Source organism: Brachionichthys hirsutus, chromosome 8 (assembly GCF_040956055.1).
Source record: "Brachionichthys hirsutus isolate HB-005 chromosome 8, CSIRO-AGI_Bhir_v1, whole genome shotgun sequence".
Lineage (NCBI taxonomy): Eukaryota > Metazoa > Chordata > Actinopteri > Lophiiformes > Brachionichthyidae > Brachionichthys > Brachionichthys hirsutus.
The window spans coordinates 14779997-14804262 of NC_090904.1; the positions used below are offsets into that span (position 1 = coordinate 14779997).

Sequence of the window (24266 nt, forward strand, 5' to 3'; positions counted from 1 at the left end):
CTTTTCTATTACTCTCTGCTCCAGTCTCCTGGTCCAGATTCATCATTTACTTCTGCAGCCAAAAAAAGGGTCACTCCATCCAGAGCTGCCCAGAGGGAACAGCAGATGAAATGATGGGACCCAGCCATCGTGGGGACTAGAAAAACATGGAAAGACGGTCATCTTCTGGAAGTGTTGGCTGGATCGATGAAAAGGGGGAAAGAAAAGTGTAATGGAAGAATCACACAGAGAGAAGCAGCGAGGACATGGCGGTAGACGGCTCCCATGCGTCATTGTCAGAATGAGAATGAGGCTAGATTTCTCAGAGAAAGGATGATGGAATAAGGGATTGGTGTGTTTTAGCTAATAAAAGAATGACAGCGGGAGGAAAGGAGCGTAAATGAATGAAAACGGTAACTGTGGGTAAGAATATGAGATTGGACACGTACTTGGGGAAAGAACATTGTCTGGCCTGTTCCTCATGCCCCCCCCCCTCTCTGAAGGTACATGGATCACATGAACGCCATGGACCCACGGTGAGCAACGTAGCAGTGAACACCCAACGAGCTCTGTTCTGTTGCGGTGGGGTTGGGTGGGGTTGGGTGGGGGGGGGGGGGGGGCTATAATTGTTGCTATCCCCAGTTGGGATATAAAATGTTTGCTGGAGCCAGGAATGCAGTCGTATAACTGCATGTAGATCCAAGCGTCTGTTTCCGTGTGCGTTGTAATAGCGCTTACCCACAGACGCACACACTCCCTTCGCCGTCTGCCTCTTTTTCCGTTTCTCTTGATGGTTATTTTAATGAAAGCCAATTCCCAACAGCACGCCACAACACTCTTTTAATGGCCTTATAAACCAAGCCTGGGATCCACTCTCTCCTGCCATCTTCTTATTTACAATGGCATCCACAGTCATAACTCAATTCAGATTCCTCTCGCTCCCCGTCTTCTCCTCTCGTCAGGTCGACCATATCGCAACGCCGTGGCATCTCCTTTCTGCTAGAACGTCCCACCTTTCCTCTCAAATTTGTTTTTACAAAGCAACGTCACCTGCCTTTAGACGCCCAGCTAACAGGCTTTGTGACCGCCACCCCCAAAGCCCGAGAGACCTATAAAGCTTTCAGCGCAGCTTTTCATTGGTTGTTAAATCTACAGACATAAAAGCATCGGTGCTTTTGCAGATTATTTTTATTTGTAACACTCAAACACAAGGAAAGCCCAGCGTAGAGGAGAGGAAGACGGGGCACCAGACAAGAGCCTCTTCTTTCGGCCTTGCTGTCAGAGCAAAAAGCTAAATTCTAATCTAAATTTCTTGTTTTTAATCTCACATGTTCAGTTTCTGTACAAAAAAAATAAAAAATATAAGCAAACAAAGAAATCTCATGAACATGTAACATTGGTTCTTCTATCCAAACCTTACTCTGTAAGCTTAAGTGGCTGTAGCTCAGCAGAGAACATAAGACATAAAATAAAGTTGTCCTTGCGTGCCGTTTTCTCATCCGACCAGCAGCTGACATAAGGAGCACATAGAACAAAAAAATGTGGCTCTCAATAGGGTGCAAGTGAGCCGATTCTTCCAGAGCTGGAATAACTGCTTGGGGGCATAGCGGAGGGACGTGGGTATCAAAGGCTGGGTTCTACCGTGTGCATCGACTGGATTGTTAGGGGCTTACAAGATCAATGACTGGCAGGGAGCTTGATGTGTCGACTGATTTGACACGAGCAGCAAAGCAAACGAGGGTGAGAGAGTTGAAGAAGAGCACAAAGAATGATGGGTAAAAGAAAAAAACATCTGCTTTTACATTCAGTTTGCTGAATGATGTCCAAACCGGATTGTTTGTTGGAGACCTTGGGTGAGTTACGTCTTTCTGTGTGATGGTGGAAGATGATAGAGGTCAGTGTCACCGCTGTAATACCTTGTTTTCCCTGAGAACCCCCCCCCCCCCAATACTCCCTGGATGTTGTATTTCTTTGCACCAAGTGCCCTTCCTGCCTTCCTTGCCATCTTTATGTGGCTCATATTGTGTTTGGTCTGCTGTTTCTCCCTCCAGAGCAACTCCCCTCAATTTTCGCCGCTTTAATAAATCTTTTTATCCCTTTTCTTCCGTGCTGGGCTCAATTATTCATATGCACCATTGTTCTTCCTCAACCGAAACACTGCTTTGATCTCCTCCTCTTCATTCTAGCCCCACGAAGACGAGGTGAATCAATCAAATAAATAATTCGCCATTTGTTTGTCCAGCTACAGGAAGATCAACAACAACTCAAACTGCTGTCTCCTACGGAATGGTCGACAACATATATATTACGCAGCCACACAAGGTACGCACAATGAGACATTTTCCCACTGCATGTGTTTGAGTTTAGAATAAAGAAGCACCTTTGAAAATAAACTGTTGTGCAAATATCAGCGTCTGATGTTTGATCAACCTCAGCTGGCTCCTTTTGAAACAAAGGAGCACCAGCTTTTCACCAGATGCCCGCTGCCTCTCGCCATCGCCATGGCTACATTGGTTGGAACAACAGCGCTATCCCTAGTGATAGCACATCAACACAACAGCCCAACTCACACTCCACGTTCCCATCTCTGGTTCACGCTGAGCAGCAAAAAACATCCAAGGGAAGCAAACAAAGGCAAAAACAAGACTCTCCGGACACTTGCTGCACCTTCAGATCACGAAGAAAGTGCGTCTCTTTTGACAATAAACCAACAAAAATACTTGTTTTATCTTTGAAAAAAGGTGTTTCTGAAAGAGTATTTAAAACAGTTCAGGCAAAACAAACAAAACAGGAGTAAGTCAATTATAAAAATAAATACAAGTTTAAAAAAAAAGTTAAGGGGATCAAATCTTTGCAAAATAAAAGCGCAAAAACTCTATCACCTCCCTCATCACATGGACATTCCCCTAAAATGACTAATATCAGAATACAGGTGGACAGTCTGTCACCCTTTGCTTAACCTCTTTGTCCAAAATATTCTGTCCAATTTGGGAGAGAAACTGTAAGAAAGAAGGGAGAGAAGAACAAAGTGGGACGAGATGGCAAAATAGTAAAACTGAGACAGAGACAAGGGGCAAGATGGAGATTGAAAAGCTGCAGAAAGCAAAGAGGCAGAACTCAGAGACTGGAGAGAGAAAGAGGTAAATGTACCCAGGTAAGGAAGACAGGCCTAGGGGTCTTCTAATTAAGTGGGGATGGGAGAGGCCGGCGGCCTGGTAAATGACTCTGTCACTTTAGCAAATGGACTCGGTGAGGAGTGAGGAGCCACATGGCTGGCATTTCCATTAACACTGCCAAGTGAACTATCACCATATAAACAGATAGAGCGATGCAGAGGAGAGGAAAAATGACAACACAAAAGCTGCTTTTATTTATTGGATCAGAGGAGCTTCTGTGGGGGACGTTGGGCCTGGCAGGTGTGCAGAGAGACAGTGCTTTTGGAGGGATGACAGAACTGAGCAGCACAGACAAAGTAGGTCCGATTGACTTTACTGCTAGCAGGTTTCACGTAAGCTTTTTAAATATCACAGTGGGTCAATTCACAAGAGAGCACGTATTTAAATGCATTTCAACAAAACCAAAATCAAAAGCACGTCCAAAGAGGAGTGAAAAAAGTCAGATCTGAACAATATCTGCCGTGTCTTTCTGACTTCAAAGTCTCTGTCGCGGACCAAACTGAAAAGACAGCAGCCATCGTCACCGTGTCTACGAAACTTCAATGGAAGACGCTTTAAATACATTCGACTGTCCAGCAGTCGTAGAAGACATTTTACTCCTGCTGTGTTGTCAGACAGTTGAGTTACAACTGTGGACGCTTTTCTTTTCTTTTCTCATTGTGTAAGTAATCTATTACAAAGAATAAAAATACAACTGAACAAAACAATGAATTTAAAGAAAGCACCTTGAATTACAGAAGGAGGTTATTTTTTCATTATTGTTATGGAAAAACATCCATTGAGACATTAATAATTAATAATAATTACCCATTGTTAATATTCACAAACCTCCACCTGTGTTTGTATCATATAATTCTTTTTGTACTTTGACAGAACGCTGGGACACAAATTTGTGATTCTGGCCCCCGCCCTCAGCCTGTTCTATTTGATGCTCCATAACTGGGTCTGAGGAGGCCTGCTGTGCATGAATTTGAAAAGAAATTATGACGAAATTCAAAACAATTCCCTGTGTTGTCATGCATGAGCGCCGCATCATTGTTCTGCAGAGTGTGGCTTTTAGCTACAGTGAGGGAGTGAAGGCAGAGCTGTGCCAGTCAGACAGGCTCCATAGGCCACGCCAGCTTTTCACTGGTCTCATTGAAGGACTCTGAAGTCACAGCCTCATCTTCCTGCAGCAATCTCTGTCAAGCAACAGGAGGATCCGGCCATTTGATAGTAACGGAGAAGAAAGGGAGAAACCATTAACCCTCTGTCCATCTCGTCTTCCTGTCTAAACCTATCAGTCTGCTCTATCAGGCCATCCTCTGCGAAAAGATGGACAAGTCAAATAGAGATGAGAGAAAGTCTGATCTGTGTACTGTCAGCTAGACTTCCATTAGGACTGATAGCATCATGCCAACGACAAGTGTCTGGGCACTTTTCTTATCGGCTGGCAAACGATGGGTTTTCTTTCTTTTGTTTTGTTTTTTTAAAGGGAAAAACAGGAGAAAATCTAAGAAGAAGACTTTCATTATTGTCATTGCTTATGAATGCTGTACACAACAACAACATTACGTTTTCATTCAAGTATGTATGTATGGTCACTCCCAAGGTGACATTCAATCCGTTCTCCTGGTAACCGAGGAAATATCCTCATTCATGTCAGAAGGAGAGTTAATCGACAAATCCTCAGATTCAACAAGATGGAACCGACATATGATCTGGGTTTAGCTTTAAAAAAACAACAAATCATGATCAAAATAATTTCCTTTGGAGCAGCCGATCATCTCAGCACCGGCCAGTTAATCCAGTTAAAGAGACGCCGATGTGAGTCAGATGAAGCGAGAGGGCATTCAATATTCCAGTCACAGATGCACTGACCCAATAGCAAGATCCAAAACTACCATTCGGAAATAGAAATGCAAGAGGAAGTCAATAAATGTTTAGTAAACTTGTTAGAATGTATTAATTAGTGTGTAATGACAGTGACCCAATTACAATACGGTGATCATGTGATAGACAGAATAAAACGCAAAGAGACAAGTGTCTTAAAGTATGTAAAATAGAAAGCCTTTATTGTCATTGCATAGTGGATACACAACAACATTATATATATATTATATATAGTACGCGAAGAACAGCAGTGTGGGCATCATCATGCACCAGCTCCATCGGTGGCGCTAAAGGAGCGGAAACCACGTGATCAGAAGGATTTGGGTCAGTGTGTGAATCGGTCAGCGCACAACGACGTAATGATCGGAACCCGGCCGGATCGGAACCTGAACGGATCGGAACCTGAACGGATCGGAACCCGGCCGGATCGGTGCCAACTTTAATCAACGTGTCAACATGTACAACGTGTGCTCAGCCCAGTGGTGAAAAATATGCTACAATGGTTTGAACTCTTATAACTGATGGTTTTTTTAATGGCGACCCCCCCCCCCCCCCAACCCCCCCCATCTGCACCAGAGCTTCTCTTTCGCCTTCTAGTAACTCTACTCCCGTCTTCACCTCACTGCACCCGGTCTATTAGCATTTACATGACAATGACCACCTCCACTTCCATGTCTGTGTGTGTATGGGCAGCACTGATGCTTGGTGTGTGTGTGTGGGGGGGGGGGTATGAAAGCTTTATGCAAAGCCAGTAAATGGAAGAGAAGTGAATCATCTTTACAAACCTACGTCTACTGGTCAGAATCTTTGCGCTCTCGCCTCATGAGCTGAACTGCAGAAAATAGAATCAAAGGTGCGAGTTCCTCCCCTTTAAGTTGTGCTCGAGCATCGATGCGTATTACATCTCCCGTGTGCGTCACACTTACGCTCGAGTGTTTAAAGACGCCATTATTCACTTGTTAACTGAGAGTTCCTCCGTCACCCTGACTTCGATGAATTGTGGGAAATGTATCTTTGAGCCACGGAGAACTGACGGATTAGCCGCATCTAATCACCAACATGTCGTCCTTGATTGATACAACCAGTTTAATATGTGTGTTGATGTCAGTCTGTGCTAATGTGTTTGCTAACGAGACTGGCAGCAAACCAGTAATGTGTGAATGCAAACAGATAAGCAAACAGATCTGCGCACCTCGGCCACAGCAGTCGGGCTTCCAAGGGCCCGAAACAGACTTCACATCCATTAGCCTTCATTTATATTTACTTACATCCTTACAATCCATCTCGCTGTAGAATCAAACTCATCCACACAGGGTGGAATTATAGAGCAGCACACACAGGCCATGACCATTTATGGATAATCAAGACATTACCCATGTGTGTGTGTGTGTGTGTGTGTGTGTGTGTACCCGTGGTCATTAAAGTCCTACCACTGGTGAAGGCTGTATCCACTTTGATGGTGAGTTGGGGGAAGGGGGGGGGAAGGGGGGGGGGGGGGGGGGGGGCATGTCGGATCTCTGTCGCTCCCCAGGCCCACCTGCTCCCCTCGTTTTTCTGTCTCATTAGTGCAGAGAGTGAAGGAAACACAAACTGGGGGTGGTGGGTAGTACAAGATGTGAAAACTGTATGTCTGTATTTAATAGAAGTAAAACGGCGTGGGGGAAAGCCTGTCTGGTTTAAAAGGGTGAGATGTGTGTGTTGTGCGGATGCCGTTGGAAGCTAATCAGGTTGACTCAGTCGGCAGGAAAGTAGATCAGAGAGGGGGGGGGGGGGGGGGGGCATTCATTGTGGTTTAGCCAGAAGCCATCGATCCATGATTGAATTAAACAATGTGGAATTTGTATCGTAAAAATCTGTCGCAAAATGCAATGTATAAAATGATTGATTATACAGTCGGTGCCAATAGCAGTCGACAAAGTCTAAATATAATATATATATACACAGTATATAGAATCGTTTCTCTCTTTTGACAGTTGATAATATTAAAATATACTAAATCTGGAACTAAATACATAAAAATGTGTGCATATTCAAAATTATAATACCAATAGAATTATGCAGAATTCATTCATTTAAAGCAGCTGTACGCTCCACAAATATACACAGGCAAACTGACAAGACTGAAAAACATCATTGAGATCGGGGGGGATAAACATGGAGGACGATGATCTACTTTCCCTTTTACGGGCGGTCGGCTTTGTCTTCTGATCGTACGCTAAGCGGCCCCTGGACCTTCGCACTGCCTCCCCGGCGTTAAACATTTCATGCTGATTTGTATCTTCTTTGGGTTCGCCGCTCACGGCTATTAACTGTGTTTCAAGTCCAGGCGTTTGTCAAACTCTGTCCCGCCTTTCCAGGCCGTGTTTCAATCCAAGTCGTTTCCGTTTGCCACCGACAGTATCCTCCCGTCACAGACGGGCCCATTACGCGCGGCAGAGTGGATTAAAGTCACGCCAGGCCGACAATGAAAAAGGGGCCTTAGACAATTTGACACCATCGAGAATAGATCATCAGCCCACAATACAAAATAGAAAGGATAGAAATGCATTTGTAGTTAATGTATGACACTGATTGAAAGCTGATTTGATCAAGCTGAGGATTTGTGACAAAAATATTTAATTTCTTCATCTTATTTTTCTGAAAAACGGAATGTATTGTGTTTGGAGTCGCTCCCAGGTTGTGCCACATGCATATTTTATGATCCTGTGAGTTGTAAGGACTTCAGGCAGGGGGATGTGCAGTAGTCTGTCATTTCTTTCACTGGTGATATGATGAGGGGTGAACGTAGCAGCTTCGTGAATCAGGATAAGAGCTAGCTGGAGAAGAGGTGTGGGTTACACACAGCAAAACACACAGGCGGGGGGCACAAAGCACAGAGAGAATGGACTGAATCTCTGAAAAGCCCTGCATTAGCATCACAAAGATACACAACAGGCGCCGATTGTGGAAGATTATACAAATGTGGAGTTACATGCAGATGGTGTTCATTTCTATGCAAGTGAGACCCAGGAGCTTCGTCCGCTTCATCTTTCTACTCGAATGAGATAAGACCAGGAGGGACACACGCACACACACACACACGCACACACACACGCACACACACACACACGCACACACGCACACGCACGCACACACACGCGCACCGTTGCACTTGACAGCAGAACAAGATATGAACTTCTGGGGCATACACACTTGAACACTTCATGAACACACCCACATACATCCATTTAGACTCAAGGACAACCCGTTTTAGACAAAGTCCCATCATGCACTTGCACACACACACACACGCACACACACCTCATCTTGCTGTGTGTTTGATCCCCATTAAGGGTTAACAGGCTTGGGTTAAGCAGAAAAGGGGGCCTTTGGCTGACAGACCTCCAAGCTAAACCCCCTTTCCAGCGCTAATGACTAGAGAGGGGGCAATTCCCTCCTCTTGCCCTCCATCCTACCCTCATCTTTATCCTCTGGCTTCCATCTATCTGACTATGCCACCCCCACCTTTACCTTTTTTAATCCAGGAATCGGCTGCCAGACTCAGATGTGCACAGCGGGCACACACACACACACACACATTGAGTCGTACATCTGAACTGCTTTCTACTGATCCCAAAGTCATGTTTTAATGACAACACACACACAAGAAATCCAACCAACCGCCTTTTTCCTTATTTTCTCATGTAACATGCACACACAGCACCTCTCTTATTCCGTGTGTGTGTGTGTGTGTGTGTGTGTGTGTGTGTAGCTGGTTGCCTGCGGGGGTTCCACAGACAAGCCAAGCACATTAAGGTGTCACTGGACATATCCACTGATGCGTAGCCCACAAGACTCTCCTCCCTGACACACACACTCTCTCTCTCTCTCTCTCTGTCTGTCACACACACAGGCGGTGAATCAGAGTTAAAGCGAGGCCTTGTGATTTATGACTCGCTGTGTTTCAGCTACATTCATCACTGTCGTTATTATCAATGAAGGATATGACAGCCTGCTGTGTGTGTGTGTTTGATGAGACATTCTGTTATTTCAGGAAATTAAAATTGTGGCATATCTGCAGTTGATTATATTGGCTTAGAAATTATTTGTTTTGAATAAAAATTACTTGATGCAAAACGTTTAAAAAGGTAAAATTAACAACTTCACACTCAGCGACAAAACCCGAGTCAAATGCTGCCCTTGTGAGAAACCACTTGGTTCAGTCACTGCATTTGATGCCCCAGCTGCCAGTGTCTTAGTGCATGTACCCAGCATAGATCCCACACACACATATCTTTGTATCTTTGATGGTGGCCATGCATATTATAGCGGTGTAGGATTTGGCAGTGCAGGCTAATTGCTGAAAGCATGAATATTCATGTCCTCTGATGTGGGAAAGGAGACCGGGAAGAACGTGAGCGTCCTGGAAACCAGATGGACTTGGAGGTTTTGATGATTTGGGTGTACATGAGACAACCTTTGTTCACATGCATGTGTGTTGCAATGTATGTCAGCACATAAAAACTTGTATATCTCAATGACAGAGTGCCCCACCGGTGGTTCATGTCACCGACATTGATTCAGCTCACATCTGCATGTCTTAGTAGGAATTGGCATTTGCTTGTGTGTGTGTGTGTGTGTGTGTGTGTGGGCTTGAGGAGCCATCCAAATAAATATTTGTAATTTGAATGAAGCGTGTTGCTGCTGTCACATGGTTATGGCAGCTAATAGTGGCTACATATATATGCAAATACACGTCATGAATTTGCTGTCATGTCATTTTGCTCCCATATATCTGCACTGTCCTTTGCAGTATTTTTCTATTTCCTTCTGGGCCTGCTATGGGGTATTTCAGCATGTTTGCATTTGCAGCCCTGTGCTAACCTGTTTGTCGCTCAGTGTGTAGATGTACTGCTGGTCTGGGCTGAACAGCATGTCTCGCAGCAGGGGGCTTCCTCCGTCGCTTACGGTCACCTTCTCGTAAAGCAGCGCCGGGCGGTTGGGACTCACAGAGTTCACCAAGATCTGTAAAGAAGCAGCACAACAATCTTAATTACCACTGTATTAAATTGCCTTTTATGTCTTCTATACGTCTGTAAAATGTCACGTTAAAACACACTTTGTATCCCCAAGCAGTATCCAACAACTATACCCCCCCCCCCCACAAAAAAAGCAAACTTTTAACACAGACTGTCTGTTTGTCCAGATGGAAAAAATTATTTAATTCTGGTTCTAATTACATTGGTATGCAGCAAGGAACTATCAACGGTTTCGGGAAAAGTTGGAAGTGTCTGAGTGAGTCACGTCAACAATTTTATAAATAATTGTAACAGAAATAGATGGATGGAAATACATATTAGTATAAGGATAACTGTGTTATTGAAAGTAATTTAATAAAATGCAGATGAACAACTTGTGGTTCTGATAAGAGACATATGGAAAGACAGCATCTTTGGACTTCGGTGCATCTGTCGACACAGGAAGTGAGCAGACACAACCTCACATGCTCAATTCTTCTTTGTGAGCATTTGGTGAAAAATTTGCCCGGATATTGAAAGTAATGGTGCTGATACAATATATGAGAAATGGCTGGCTGCGATGGCTGCAAGCCAAAGTCATCTCAACAGCAAATGAAAAGCCCAGAACGACAAAGGGAGGCCGAGCGTCAGCTCTCTATTACTGAGCTTCGCCGGCTCCCACTGCCATCAGAACACGGTGACGAGGAAGGACAGCAGGCGGCGACGCGCTGCGACGCACACGCACACACACGCACACACATGCACACACACGCACAGGCTCACACACAGATGATGAAAAGACCACACACAAACACACACAGATGATGACAGACATGAATACACTAATATGTGTTTGATGGTTACAAAGAAGCACACACACACACACACACGTTTGTGCGATGCTGTTCGATGTGCACAGTTCGGAAATGAAATAACTTATTTACAATCTCTCCAAGATAAACCAGGTCCTATTATCTATGTGCGTGTGTGTGTGTGTGTGTGTGTGTGTGTGTGTGTGTGTGGCAGAGAGAAAGGGAGGCCAAGAAACACACAGACGTAAATATAGAGAGAAAGAGCTCATGAGGGTGCGATAATAAAGCACTGCAGATGAGAGGAAATATGGATGTTATTATCTAGATAATGGACCCGTAAACAAAGGATACATTTCATTCACGGACGGGTCGAAACTAGATGAGCAAACACACAAGAATAAACACATTTACAGACTAATAGGACAACACGTAAGAAACAAGGACAAATGCTGGGTGACGGGGGCTCCTTCCATCATTTCTTTCCCCACGCACACACAATCAAGAGGCTTCCAGCCGAAGCACAATCCATAAAGCTCAAATTGTCTTCTCATAATTTATCTCCATTTGCCTATCACTGATTTTATTATCACTTTAAAAACAGACTCGAAGACGTGCAAAGGTTCCCAGACACACGAGACTAAAGCTAACCTTTTAACTCGTGCCTTTCGTTTCTTCGTACTGCACGTCTGTTACAGACTTCATCATCATCATCCCCCTGAGGACGCAGTCTGCCTGCAGTGCAAACATTTTCTAAAACGTGTGGGAGAGTGCGCAAGGTCAGCAAGAGAAAACAGAAGCACTGGTCTTGTTTATTTATTTCATGAACCGCAGCTAAGACAGGCTCGAGCGGACGGACGGACAGAAGGACGGACGGACGGATGGAAAACAAGCACTTGGACCTAACAAGTATGAAATATTCAGGGTCCCTTTGGCCTTTAAAAAGCGACTCGGGGGGGGTTCATTTCATGAATCATTAAATAAGAATCGACTGGTATTTGAATTATTCTCCAGGAATCATGCGCGGACCAGACAAGACGGATGAAACCTGTATCTGACAACATCCTCACTTTGTTTGTGGTGGTGCTGGTGGGGGGGGGGGGGGGGGAGGGTAATGATCAGGCTCATCAGAGTACAATCATGTAGCTGTGTCATGTATGTAATATCAACATCATCTACAAGCAGACGTAGCGTATCAACATGCAGAAATCTGTTTTCTCAATTGCAGTAATGATGTTTAAACTCCAGTACACACACACACACACACACACACACGCACACATGCTTTTAATCTCACAGCTGATTCCCGAAGGTCGAGTCAGAAGCAGCGGGATTTCTGTTTAATGAACAGGTGAGGCCAAGGAAGCCTCTTGGATGGAGGTCCAGTTGAGTACCTTGATCTAGATCAGGGGTGGGCAAACTTTTTGACGTGCGGGCCACATTGGGTTTGAAATTTTGACAGAGGGGCCGGGCCAGGAGCTTTTGGATGAGTGTTTGGCCCAGATATACTAAAGCGCTGCGTGTAGTGTGCAAACCTCATAGCACAGTACACACACAGATAAATGTACAACCCGATTTACTAACAGTGTGTACGAAGGACTGCGTCTTTCAAATGTGCAAAATAGCCTTTATCCAGGTAGTACGTTTGTCTCAATGAATATGCAAGATGCGGCATTTACACATATTTTGGCACAACGGTGTGAGGAGAAATGTAAATAGATTAAAATAGCAATGACACTGTGATCTGTCAAACCTGGTGATTGCATCTGTTTTTTAATAAATTTCACTTGAAGGCGTAAAGTTAAATAAACCAACATTTATTGAAAAAAGATGATCACTTTCAACATTCAAAACATATCAAAACACGAAATACTAAATCTCAATCATTCCTTGCAGTACTCATCGTTGTTCCACTGCTGTGCATAAATGCGCACTTCATTAAAAGACGCACGTTCAAACTTTCCAGATGCATTTTCTTTCATAACAGAACATACAAACTCACCAATTTCAGTGGGAACAGTGTTATTGGTCTCCCTTTTTTGCCAGTGCATCAAAGTCTGGAGTTATCTTTGCTGTTCTATTCTCAGGATAGATCTGAGATGTTGGTCCGTTAACTTCGATCTATGACGGGCTTTATTGCTCACGCACGTAGGTCGAGCCAAACAACACCAGCACCTTCTGTGCCGTCCTCCGGAGGTTTGGAAACGTGGCTTCGTTAAGTGAGGCATAAAAGTCATTCATGTTAAGAGACTTGAACTTATCCTTTGAGGCGGAGTCGGACTGAAGATCGATCAGTTCCAACTGCAGCTCCTGCGGTGCGGTTTCAGGGTCTTGTCACCAGCAATGGGGGAAACGAAACTAAAAGCAGAGCAATACGCTACAAGCCATCGATGGTCAGTGCGCCATCTGCTGGTCAAACACGGGTATTGCAGGGACAAAATGAAAGTTATGATTTTGAATTTTTTGGTCATTGGACAAGTTCGGCGGGCCGTATTGAAGAGCATAACGGGCCATATGCGGCCCGCGGGCCGTGGTTTGCCCATGTCTGATCTAGATGAATGAAATCAGCACCAACGTACAACCTCACGGATTACACGCTGCAAGAAATCAGACCCCTGTCAGATCACGCCACAACGATGGGTTCCTCCTCTAATACAGACATTAATCCGGCACCGTGACCTCCAGTGATGTAACTTTAACATATTTTCACTCTTTCGGTACCAGCCGCATTTTTTGCTCATTTTGCCCTATTTTTGAAGCCCCACAGACTATTTTTGTCCTATGACTATGCAAATATTGAACCTACCAAATTAACGATTAAGTCTCTTCTTTCATCAGGAAAAAGAAAGTGTGTTCCTACCATTTTTCATTCTGGAGTTATTGGCTGTTGAAGAGAGGCAGAACTCAATGTCAGGGTTGGCAGTGAATGTTTGGGTTTAGATAGATGGTCAATGGCATTGAAAGAGTTAAACATATCAGAGGACATTGTCTTGAATAAAGCCTGACAGAATCCTTGAGAAATTAAAAAGGACAGAAACAAAGCAGAGACTTTAAGAGCAAGGAATAATAAGAGGCTCAAATCCAAAGAACTTGAATAAATTGTAGGCAGAAAAACACGAAATTCTCTCAATAATTCTGCTGCTAAACTGCCTCTTGGAGATTTTCCATGACCTACAATTGTTATTCCTTCCTGGTTTGAGAATGTCGTTTGTCATTTCAGCAAAACTGCAACTAATAGAAAAAAGAAAAAAGCTAAAGTTGTGACTCCATTGCAAATGTTGTGCTCTCTGGAGAAAACGGGCACTAAATGATGATCAAGACTCGAATCTAATTCAGTAAATGAGTCAATAAAGTTTTAGAATAACAATCTAGTTTGTCCCTGGAAAGAGGTCCCTTTCGGAAAGTTTGCTAATGCGCTCCGACATCCTCACGGATTTTATCATCATCTCTAATTCTTCAACACACCTCTACATATTCAGAAGTCTTGCATACTCCCTGAACAGGAAGCACTGCACAATCAGCACAGAGGAATATTCCCAACTACACTCCTTACATCCTTCTCCTTTTACAACATCCGCATTTTGTAATCTGTATATTAACACCTTCCTCGGCTCAACGATCCTGTTTATCTGTGCCAGGCAGGCCTGTTAGCTCTGATAGACACGCAGGATAGCTCGCTGCTGATAGGAAGAGTGAAAGAGTTGGATGACAAGACAGCGGCACATCAAAGAATATGATTCCCGTCATCGCTGCAAGTGACAGCTGATGGTCTGTGTACCGGTACACGAAAGAGGAAGACTTGGAGACGGACGGCGACAGAGATGACCGATTGATTGTTGCCTACTGCATGGATGCTTAACGGGAAGAAACGGGACGAAAGGAACGGATGGAAGAGCTGAAGGAAGAATGGAAGAACAAGAAACTCCATTGAAGGACACTCTACATTGTGTTACTGGACTCCTGTGCGGATGTGATCTTGTGTCACAGTCGGTTCTACTGACCTGGACCGAGTGGCTGTTAACGTGACCATTGATTTTTAACAGTGTGTGTTTTACCCGACCTCCTACATGGGACTTGTAGGCGAGCCGTGCGGATGTCTGGACCCTATAGCCTGACCTCTGAGATGCCCTCCAGCATCTTTGTCAAGGGATAAACTGACATGCAGCCAAATAGCATTAAATAACAGCGTTTTGGCCCCCTGTGTCATGATTTACAATTGAATGTCATTGTGATTTTTGTGTGATTCCTTGCCCCCAGCATGGTGTTGATGTTGCCCTTGTTGTTTGAGTGCTGACTGGAAGGGAAGTTGATGGCGCCCTGCTACAAACGATAACCATAGACGCCGGCGGCGGTGATTTTCTGCTTTCCCGTGCCTTCGCTTTGTGCCAATCAGTAATAACCGAAGGGATCGGAAGCCCTTTTTCTTTGTTCCTCCTGTTCTGCTGATTTTTTTGGTTGGGGACTTATGAAAGTTCATGTTCAGCCCTTTCTTTATTTTGGTCAACTAAAGATGGATCTCTTTTAAAGCTTGAATTGTTTGTTGTTTTGTACCGCATGGCTGAATTGTTTCAGGTTATAGAGCTTGAAACTGAAACTACAGAGAAACCTTTTATAAGCCTTTAAGTGGCAAAACCAATTTATGTGGATTCCTTCCCCACAGGATTTGCTCTTACTTGTTTTAATGTTCTAACTATACTGGACCAATTTCTCTATTGTTTTTCCCTTTATAAACCTTTGCAGCAGAGGACATTGGAACATGTGGCTCAGGTTAGAAAAATCTCTGAGGTTCCATTTAACCGTCGATCAAATGTGTATTATTGAAACAATTTCCTCATCATGCTTTAACTATGAAACGCGTGACAGCTGCACAATTTAATCACGATTATTACTTCTTATTACAACAGCTGTAAACAAGTCAAGAAAGCAGGCCCTGCAATGATGATCTCATCTCAGGAGACTAGTAAAGAAAATTACAATAAGCCAATCATCAGCAGGTACACTCAGGTAAATTGATGACATCGCTCCTTCCTACAGCAGTAAGGTAGGCAGGGCAACACAATACAAATCCCTCCATTGTTCTCCAATGACAATAAAAAGAATCAGTCCTTCTCCTTCTCACAGAGGACGTGTGTGAATGTGACCGTAATACAGGAAGACAGGGGCAACAGCAATGGGTAGAGTACACATAAATACTGCATATATCATCAGTACACCCATTTTGTGTACTGCAGCAGTGCTGTGTTCGAGCATCCACGTGCTGAGAAGGGAGGGGACATTCTAGCTAGCAAACAAACGACATCAAACACACACACACACACACACACACACACGCACGCCTTCTAGAGCCCTGAGTAAACGTAGACCATGTGTGTGTGGTTCAGTCAGAGAACAGGCGGTATTAACTTCAGCAGCATGAGAGACAAAGAGCCATGATGACAATGATGGAGGAGGCATGAATTCAAACTATCACACACGCACACTTGGTGGAATTCCTTTGTGGCTGCTGTCAAAACACGGCGTGTTTGCAGGGGTTATTTTAAAGTCGAGAAGGGAGAGCAGATGCAACCATTCATTTAACTCTTTCTATGTCGTTGGGACATTTTCCAGGTTTGGGGAGAGCAGAAAGGAAGCCCTGTTCTCTTGACAACTGCTTGTTTTCTTAAGCAGCAGGATATTTTAGTAGCAGTTGTATATTTATGAACATTTATATAAATAGACGTGTGCAAATCCGCATGTCTAGAGCAAGATGCTGATGCTGTATCATTTACAAGTTAGGACCATCTCATTTCCAAAGTATCACAAATAGCTTGGTTTGCTAGAATTAAAAATGAAAACATCAACAGGCATACGTGCCTATGTTGCAAAGTATTTCTTAATTATGACTCTGTCTTTGGCCTATCAGCAACTTAATAATTTAAGATGATTATAACCCAGAAGTATCCATTTTTATTAACAAGTTATGACAAAGTTATTACTTAAACACATACTTAAATTGAATTACTACCTCTCATTTTCACTTAACTAGTAATTACCATGTTTTAATGTGCTACTAATGAGCTACTATCATTATAATTACCTATTCGTTTTCCAAAATATGATGGGGTGCATGTTGAGACGAGTCTCTAGCACGCATCTGTATCGATCGGGTAAATAAATCCTTTCATGACTGCATTCTGTCGGTTTGAGTTATCCGCTAGGTCAGTTCTTATTAAATGGCTTGGCTTCCCACCCACATGTCATGCCATGGTTATTCATGTGTGCCTGTGGCCTTTCACCAGCACAGATTACAAAAGGTCGCATATTCACATAAAGACGCACGCACACACACACACACACACACTGGAAGGAGAGGAATGGAAAAGAAGAAAGGGCCAGACCACATGTGGAATGATGCTCCCAGCGCTCATGCACGCTCACAATAGAGTGTAAACAGCCTGAAAGAAAGTGAGCTGCTTTAACAGCAAATTAAACCTATTCATCACCGTAAAGGTCTTTTAATCCTCACGCTCGCCGAAATTAAAATACCTTGTCATTGCTCTATCCCTCCATCTCTACTCATGTATTGCATCCTCAGTCTTTTCCTACAATGCATTTCTCTCTTCCCTCGCTCATTCATCTCCCATGCATTCCACCTTCTCTTCCTTTCTCCCTCGTCTCCGTCTGCAAATTAAATGCCTTTAGCTAACAGTCGTCAGATAAGTGTGTGTAGCGAGACGCTAGACGCGGCACGGCGGAGGCATTTCATCTTCCGACCATCACTAAATCGCACTAACTCAATCATCTGCGTGGAGTTACACACATACACTCGGGCTGCGAGTGTGGAAAAACACAGCATCCAGAGAGGTGCTTTGCTCTAACCGATTTTATCAGCTGTCTTGCAAACGGGGGAAGAAACTGCACCACAACATTATCATATACAATAAGATGAGACTCCAAGATAGAGCTTTCCAATTGAATGCCTTTTTAGTGTCGCCATTCAAATGAAAAAAGAGCTCCTCTTACATCGAGGCACAGCAGAAATCCCTGAAGGGATATCTCACCAGAAACAATATTACACATTTGCATTACGGCTGCTGATAAGATATTTATGTTAAAGACATTAGGTAAATACATATACGAGCCAGATTGAATATTGATACGATTATAGGCTCATGATTCTCGCAGTGACACCGTGAACAGTTGCTGACCCTTCCAGACGATGTGGGGGGGGAATAGAAAGCGTTGCTAACAAGCCGCTAGCCTCACCAGACACACGGAGGTGGGAAACTAAACACAGAGTGGAAAACGCACTGAAGGCAAGGAGGTGGACAGACGCCATCATCTATGCAGTGTGTGTGTGTGTGTGACTTTGAAGAGAGAAGTGGGGCACATACAAATAAGGAAAGATCAACTGGGGAGTGGAGTGTTTGTGTAGGGGGGGGGGGGGGGGGTGCATACCAAGTGTGCCTGACAGCCTCTTTCATTTGCATGTTTAGAAGAGATGCTTGCATGCACTGAATATGTGCAAGTGTGTATGCAGAGTTCATTTAAATCAGTCACACGTAAAAGGCATCAGTTTCCATCATGAAGAAGTGAAGACTAACGTGTAGACCTGAGATCTGACGCCATGCAATGCCGCTTGACCCATCATTTACTGACGAGAGCAGCCATTCTCTATAACTAAGGCCTAATATTCAGATTTAATTACCAAGGTATATGTGTATGTATGTGTGTGTGTGTGTGTTTTCCAGAGGGAGACCCAAAGTGATTACATGGCCACTGATGCCTCTAATAGCATACTTTAGAAAGACAGAGAAACAGACAGGCAGAGAGAGAGAGAGAGAGAGAGAGAAGCACATTCCACTTATAGATCTCAGTAACGCTACAGAGACGACCGTTCCACGCCTTCTCTGTTTACACCAACACAACAGCAGCAGCCGAACACCATGGATGTGTCAGATTTTAAAACGCTGATGATCTCAACCGGTAGTTCAGGAAGGAGCTCCCAGACATCCCATGGTCTCTCAAATTTTAAATTACATGAAGGTGACTGGAAATGAGAGGAAACTTTGTTGCTTCAGGCGGTTTAAATGAGAAACATGCAGCCAGAACATTGTGTAAGTTGTTGTGAACCTGGAATGTCACTTATTGACCCGCCCATCCAAGGTTGTGATAACGGAAAGTTGTTTTTTTTGTACTGTGCCGTTGATTCCCCCTTATTTTCTCAGGACTGAATTCAGCTCATTTACAGGCAGATTTATTTCAATTAAGCATTAATGAGGAGTGGAAAAGCCATCCAAGCTAGCAGGCTAGCTAAATGTCAATTAATTAGCATCAATTGTCAGTCGGAAAGCTTGTTTGCTCCTAGTAAATGGGACCATGATTTCACAAAGCTTATTCATCGATGGCATTTGTACCGTCCGATCATAGTCTTTAAACCATTCCGCTCATGTTGAACAGTTTACGTCCCAACAGAGGAGGTCAAACGGTGTTGGAAGAGTCGAACACCGAATACAGAAACCTACAATATACTCTGGCTCGTTCTCTCGCTCATTCTTGAAAAAGAAACACTCCAGAAACATATTGTCGAAGCTCACAAAACATCAATTCACCATTCGAAACGCTGTTTGTTACAAACCTTAAAAATGAGGTTTGTGTGTGTGTGTGTGTGTGTGTGTGTGTGTTCTCGCATACTCTGGAAAGGAGGAGGTGGTGCATTCCTGACATAGCAACCCTAATCCTACCCTCCTATGCAATCCTTTATTGCCCACCAGCTTGTGTGTGTGTGCGTGCGTGCGTGTGTATATATATGCCCACAAGTATGTTAATACCTCTCTATGTGTGAAAACATCTACTGTGCACGGTATGTGCACCAATACACGCTCACACACACACACTTGTATTATCCACCAACACTCAAGTAAATATTAAGGGGGTCCTGGAAAGACATTGGCATAGCAACCTCATAACAAATCAGTGTAGGGAGGTATGGAGTGTGAGTGTGTGTGTGTGTGTGTGCGTGTGCGTGTGCGTGTTATCATATGGCTCAGTCAGCTGAGCCACGAGTTGTTTAACCCAGCCAGCAGCACAAAGACTGGCTTTGTGGAAGCGTTTGGTAACCCTCGGTCATTAGTTCACACAACTGCATGAGGTCTCTCTCTCTCTCTCTCTCACACACACACACACACACACAGACTGATGAGAAAGAGGCAGAGGAAATCTAGATGCAGAAAGGGATCAGATACGCTGGAGGGAAAAGAAGTTACGACTGAACGTTCAAGACAAAATAGATAATTTACACTTTGCATTTAACACTGAGTTTTTCCGCTTAATTTAGCTCTTTCCCAAAGCGCCATCAGTCATCCAATCTCATCAGAATCTTCCCAAATTAAAAGCAAAATGTGCCATTTTCTGCAGCGGCTTCTTCCCTCCCCTGACAGCACAGCTTTTACGTGCCATTTTCCAATTACATACAGCCCAGTAAAGATAGAAGATGAGCGCGACAAGCGAAGCATACCCAGCGCATCTCCCTCATCCCAAGTACCGGTAGTCTCGTTTAGCATGCAACCTAGCATGAAATCACCTCAGCCAAATTAGCTACCTGGCAGGCTAGCTTGCCATAAAGATGACGTATGGATTCTTGCACGTTATACATGGCGGATGAAGTACGCAGGGCTACGACGGTGGCTTCAGGGCGACGGGTGAGCAGCACTGCTTATTGGTCAGTTCTCCGAGGAGTGCGTTTCTGTATGTCTCCTGTTCAAGGAAGCAGACATCAGTTACGTCTCTTCATTGCCAGGCCAGAGTCTCTCCCATCTGCCGTCATGTCCTCTAGTGTGGTCAGCCTAACACCGCACACACAATATCCCCCTGTGGACACACTCTTATGCAGTCACACATATTTGTACATAACGACACATTTGCGCCTCAGTGGGTGTCCTTGCAGAAGTTCACACTTTGAATATAAGATGTGTGGACTTGAGGCACCCGAAGAAAAAGACATGCAGGTTTCTTTTTTTCGTCCAATGGGCTTCCGTAAGTCTCATCCCAACTTAAATAGCAACTAAAACCAGTTATGAATTAGTTAAAAGGATCATCCATTGCTTCTTCACACCGTCTCTTCCCTCCGGTTTTCCGTTTCATCTGCTACTCACATATTCTCTTTCCGCTCTGTCTCTGTGATCAAAGATTCCTCTCCCTGATAACAGTTAAGCATTGTGCGTGCACGCATCGAGCCAAGATGTAGTGATTGCTGCTGTTCTCAAATCATGTTCTCTCATTAAAAGTAGAGGCGGAGCACGCCTGCACACACACGCACACAAAGCGATTGAAACGTTGGAATGTTCGTACATGTTTGTGTGTTTGAAGTTTCAATATAAAAGTTCATGCACACATGCACGTACAAACTTTTCAAATCAATTTTAACAGTTCGGTTGTGAGTAATGAGGGGTCTTCTTAAAATATTTAATGATAGTCCCATCCCCTACACACACACACACACACACACACTAGCGGATCCATGTACGTACTCTCATTAAACCAGCGTCTAACAGCAGATATGGATTAATGATCCATATTCCCTGCTTGACCACAGAGTGCTGGGGACGTTAAAGGACCACGAAAATCACTACATGTTGACTGGAGCAAACACCGCTACATAAATTCACTGCCAGCTGTCGTTTAATTTCATCGGTGCCGTGCACATTGTTGGAAGATAATCACTTGTTAGGTGTTGGATGAGTTCAGTCCATGATAATCTCAGCGCTAATTCACTTCACTACGTCCCAACAGTGTGTGACCACTGAGAGAAAGCCGGGACGAAAGAAGACACGCGGAAAACGGTAAAGACAGAGGGAGATGAATAATAAATGCGTGGTGGTAGAATTCATTTTAAAGAGGCGATTAGAGCCTGGATGAGAGCTGGGACGTTTGCATGATCTGAGTGAGACGACGAGGACAGACTCTTTTTCTAGGTCATCTCTGTCAGACATCAAGCACTCGAAAATGTCATATTAGGAAACATTAGTTTTAAAAGTAATTCTTGGTCAAATTTGCAGCAAATATTTATGCTAGCAGAAAGAAAAGCTGCTGGGAGAGAAGACAAAACCGTATGATGAGCCAAAATGTGCACATTCTAGCAGTCTGGACGCACACCGGGACGACTTGGACGATGACTCGGAGTTCAAAGGGTTGGGCGCAGTGGGCGCAAATTACTTTTGGCTCATGGTGCCTGAAACTCACAAACGGGTATGTGCGCGCTCGCACACGCACACACACACACACACACATAGCCACAAAGTCTTTTGCACTCACTCTTTTGCAATTAAGCCCAGCATCCCCACAGCACCAGACTGGGCTTACAGCAGGCTGTCGTCAGGTAGCTGTGCAGCGCTCAGCAACCCAATATCAACAACATATGGAAACTTCATAAGTCTTTAGCAGCAAAGAGACTGGAATGATCCTCTATCAACACACACTCAACTCTATCAACTTCACTTTGGTGTGGAGTATATAATGGGAAAAATCTCTGTCAATGATAGGAGGGGATTCTTCATCTGCACTGTAAAAAGTGTCTGCCGTAAAATTACTGTCATATTAGGTAATCCACTGTGAAGGATGCAACACAAACACACACAGAAGAAGCTGCAGTGCTCATCAGACTACTCATTGCAGAGCTAATAAATTAATAATAGATTGTTTTTGATTAGTTCCTCCGGTTTAGCGATGTCAAGATGATTAATGTTGTGTGTGAAGACACAAAATACACATTTGTGGTCCCTCCAACCCGTTAACATTTACATTTAGTGTTTCATGACACAATGTGCTCTGTTTTGATTCATCACAGTGTTTGTTAGTTCTTATGTCAACTCAAATGACTGTGCTGAGGTTTAATCTCATCCTTGTTCATATTAATTTTTGTTCCATCGGCGGCTTAAGGCTCTTGTTTCTAGCACTAGCACAGATAGCATAGAATCAGCTAATGGCTCTATTATGGGGGCAGTTGACCTTGTGGATTTTCTGTTTCCATCTGCTAAGCCCTTAAAAATGAAGAATTGAGTATTTAAGAGGAGGTTCACTTAGCATAAAGTGTTCTACACTTTCTTGCAGTTATTTCTTTTTCACGGTCTCTATTTCTATTTCCCTGCATTTTTCCTCTCCTCATCAAGAGGGTGTTAAAGTCGGGTGCAATGAGAGCTCATTGCCTCCTCATTGGGGTAAAATATTTATCTGTTCTTTCCTTCGGGTTCAAATGTTTCAAACTGACGGAGTCTTTAATTAGTCATGTCCACATCCATCTCTGTTTCCCCCGTCGGTCTCTTGTTCTCTTTTCAGTTCTGGACTCTTTTCCCCTTCTCTTTGATTTACTCATGCCATTTTACTTTCTTTCCGTACCTCTCTTTTCTCCATGGAATTAGTCATTAGTTGACTGACTGAGCTGATTGCACTTATTCCCAAGGCTAGCATTAGTTTGTGCATCTTCTTTCTTTCCCTCCCACCTCCAGTCCTCTCTCCCAACACAGTCTTTCACCTCCCACCGTATTCTCTTTTCACCTCGCTACTTTATATCCATTGCTTCCTTTCTCTATCCCATTCCTATAAAACTGTCTTGGTTGTAAATACTGTTCTGGGCTGCAGAAATTCACAAACCAAGAAACCTATACCTTCTCTATAACATTAATTGCACAGTGCCATTCTAAATTGGCCAACACCAATTAAGCCCTCACTGTTATATTTAATTGGTCATTTACCTTGGCTACAGTTTGAATGTAACACCTCCCGGGAAATAGTTTAGTCAGCCTCCAGCAGCACATGTGGCCATTTCAAAGATGTTTCCTTCCTCCCCATGGGTTTTACAATGCTCTGGCCAGGTACCATCCGTACCAAGAGCCAAGATGGGGGAGGACTGCGTGTGTGGGGGTGGGTAAATGGCAGCAGGACAGATATTCTCCTCTGTTCCCCCTCTACCACCCCGCCGTCTATGTTTTGCTGTTGGATTAAGCTAATTAAAGCACCGCAAATAGGGCCCCCAGGGAGGGGCTACATTCACACACACAATTTTACATGCGCACACTCATTAACTGAATACAAGTGCATGGGCACACACAACAGGAAACACAGCGAGGAAACACAGGAACACGTATGCGCGCATACAAAGATGTGAAACACAATCTGGAGGCTGAGACGTAGAATTTATTCGTGGAAACTAAGGACACCATGCGGGACAGTGGTCGTCATTTGGCTCAGTCTGAGCAGCATATAAATACTTTATGGACCACTTCCTTTCACTGTAAACAAGTTAAAATGTCCTTCAGTGGATTTCAATGGATTTCTCTGGAGACTGAATTGTCATTGGTGAAGCACTGAGGTCAAGTCACGCCACCCTATATGCATCGTATATGCCACCGTTTCAGGCCGCCCCCGTGTCTGCAGCTGAGCTTCGCTGCAAACTGCGG

General features: G+C 43.9%; 1 protein-coding gene across 1 annotated transcript in view; it reads right to left on the bottom strand.

Annotated features, from left to right (window-relative positions):
- Positions 1-24266, bottom strand: part of plxna1b (plexin A1b) — a 119147-nt gene that overhangs the window by 70804 nt on the left and 24077 nt on the right. The window contains exon 3 of the mRNA XM_068742625.1: positions 9891-10031. Coding sequence (XP_068598726.1) covers positions 9891-10031 — 141 coding nt within the window. The remainder of the gene's footprint in view (positions 1-9890; positions 10032-24266) is intronic.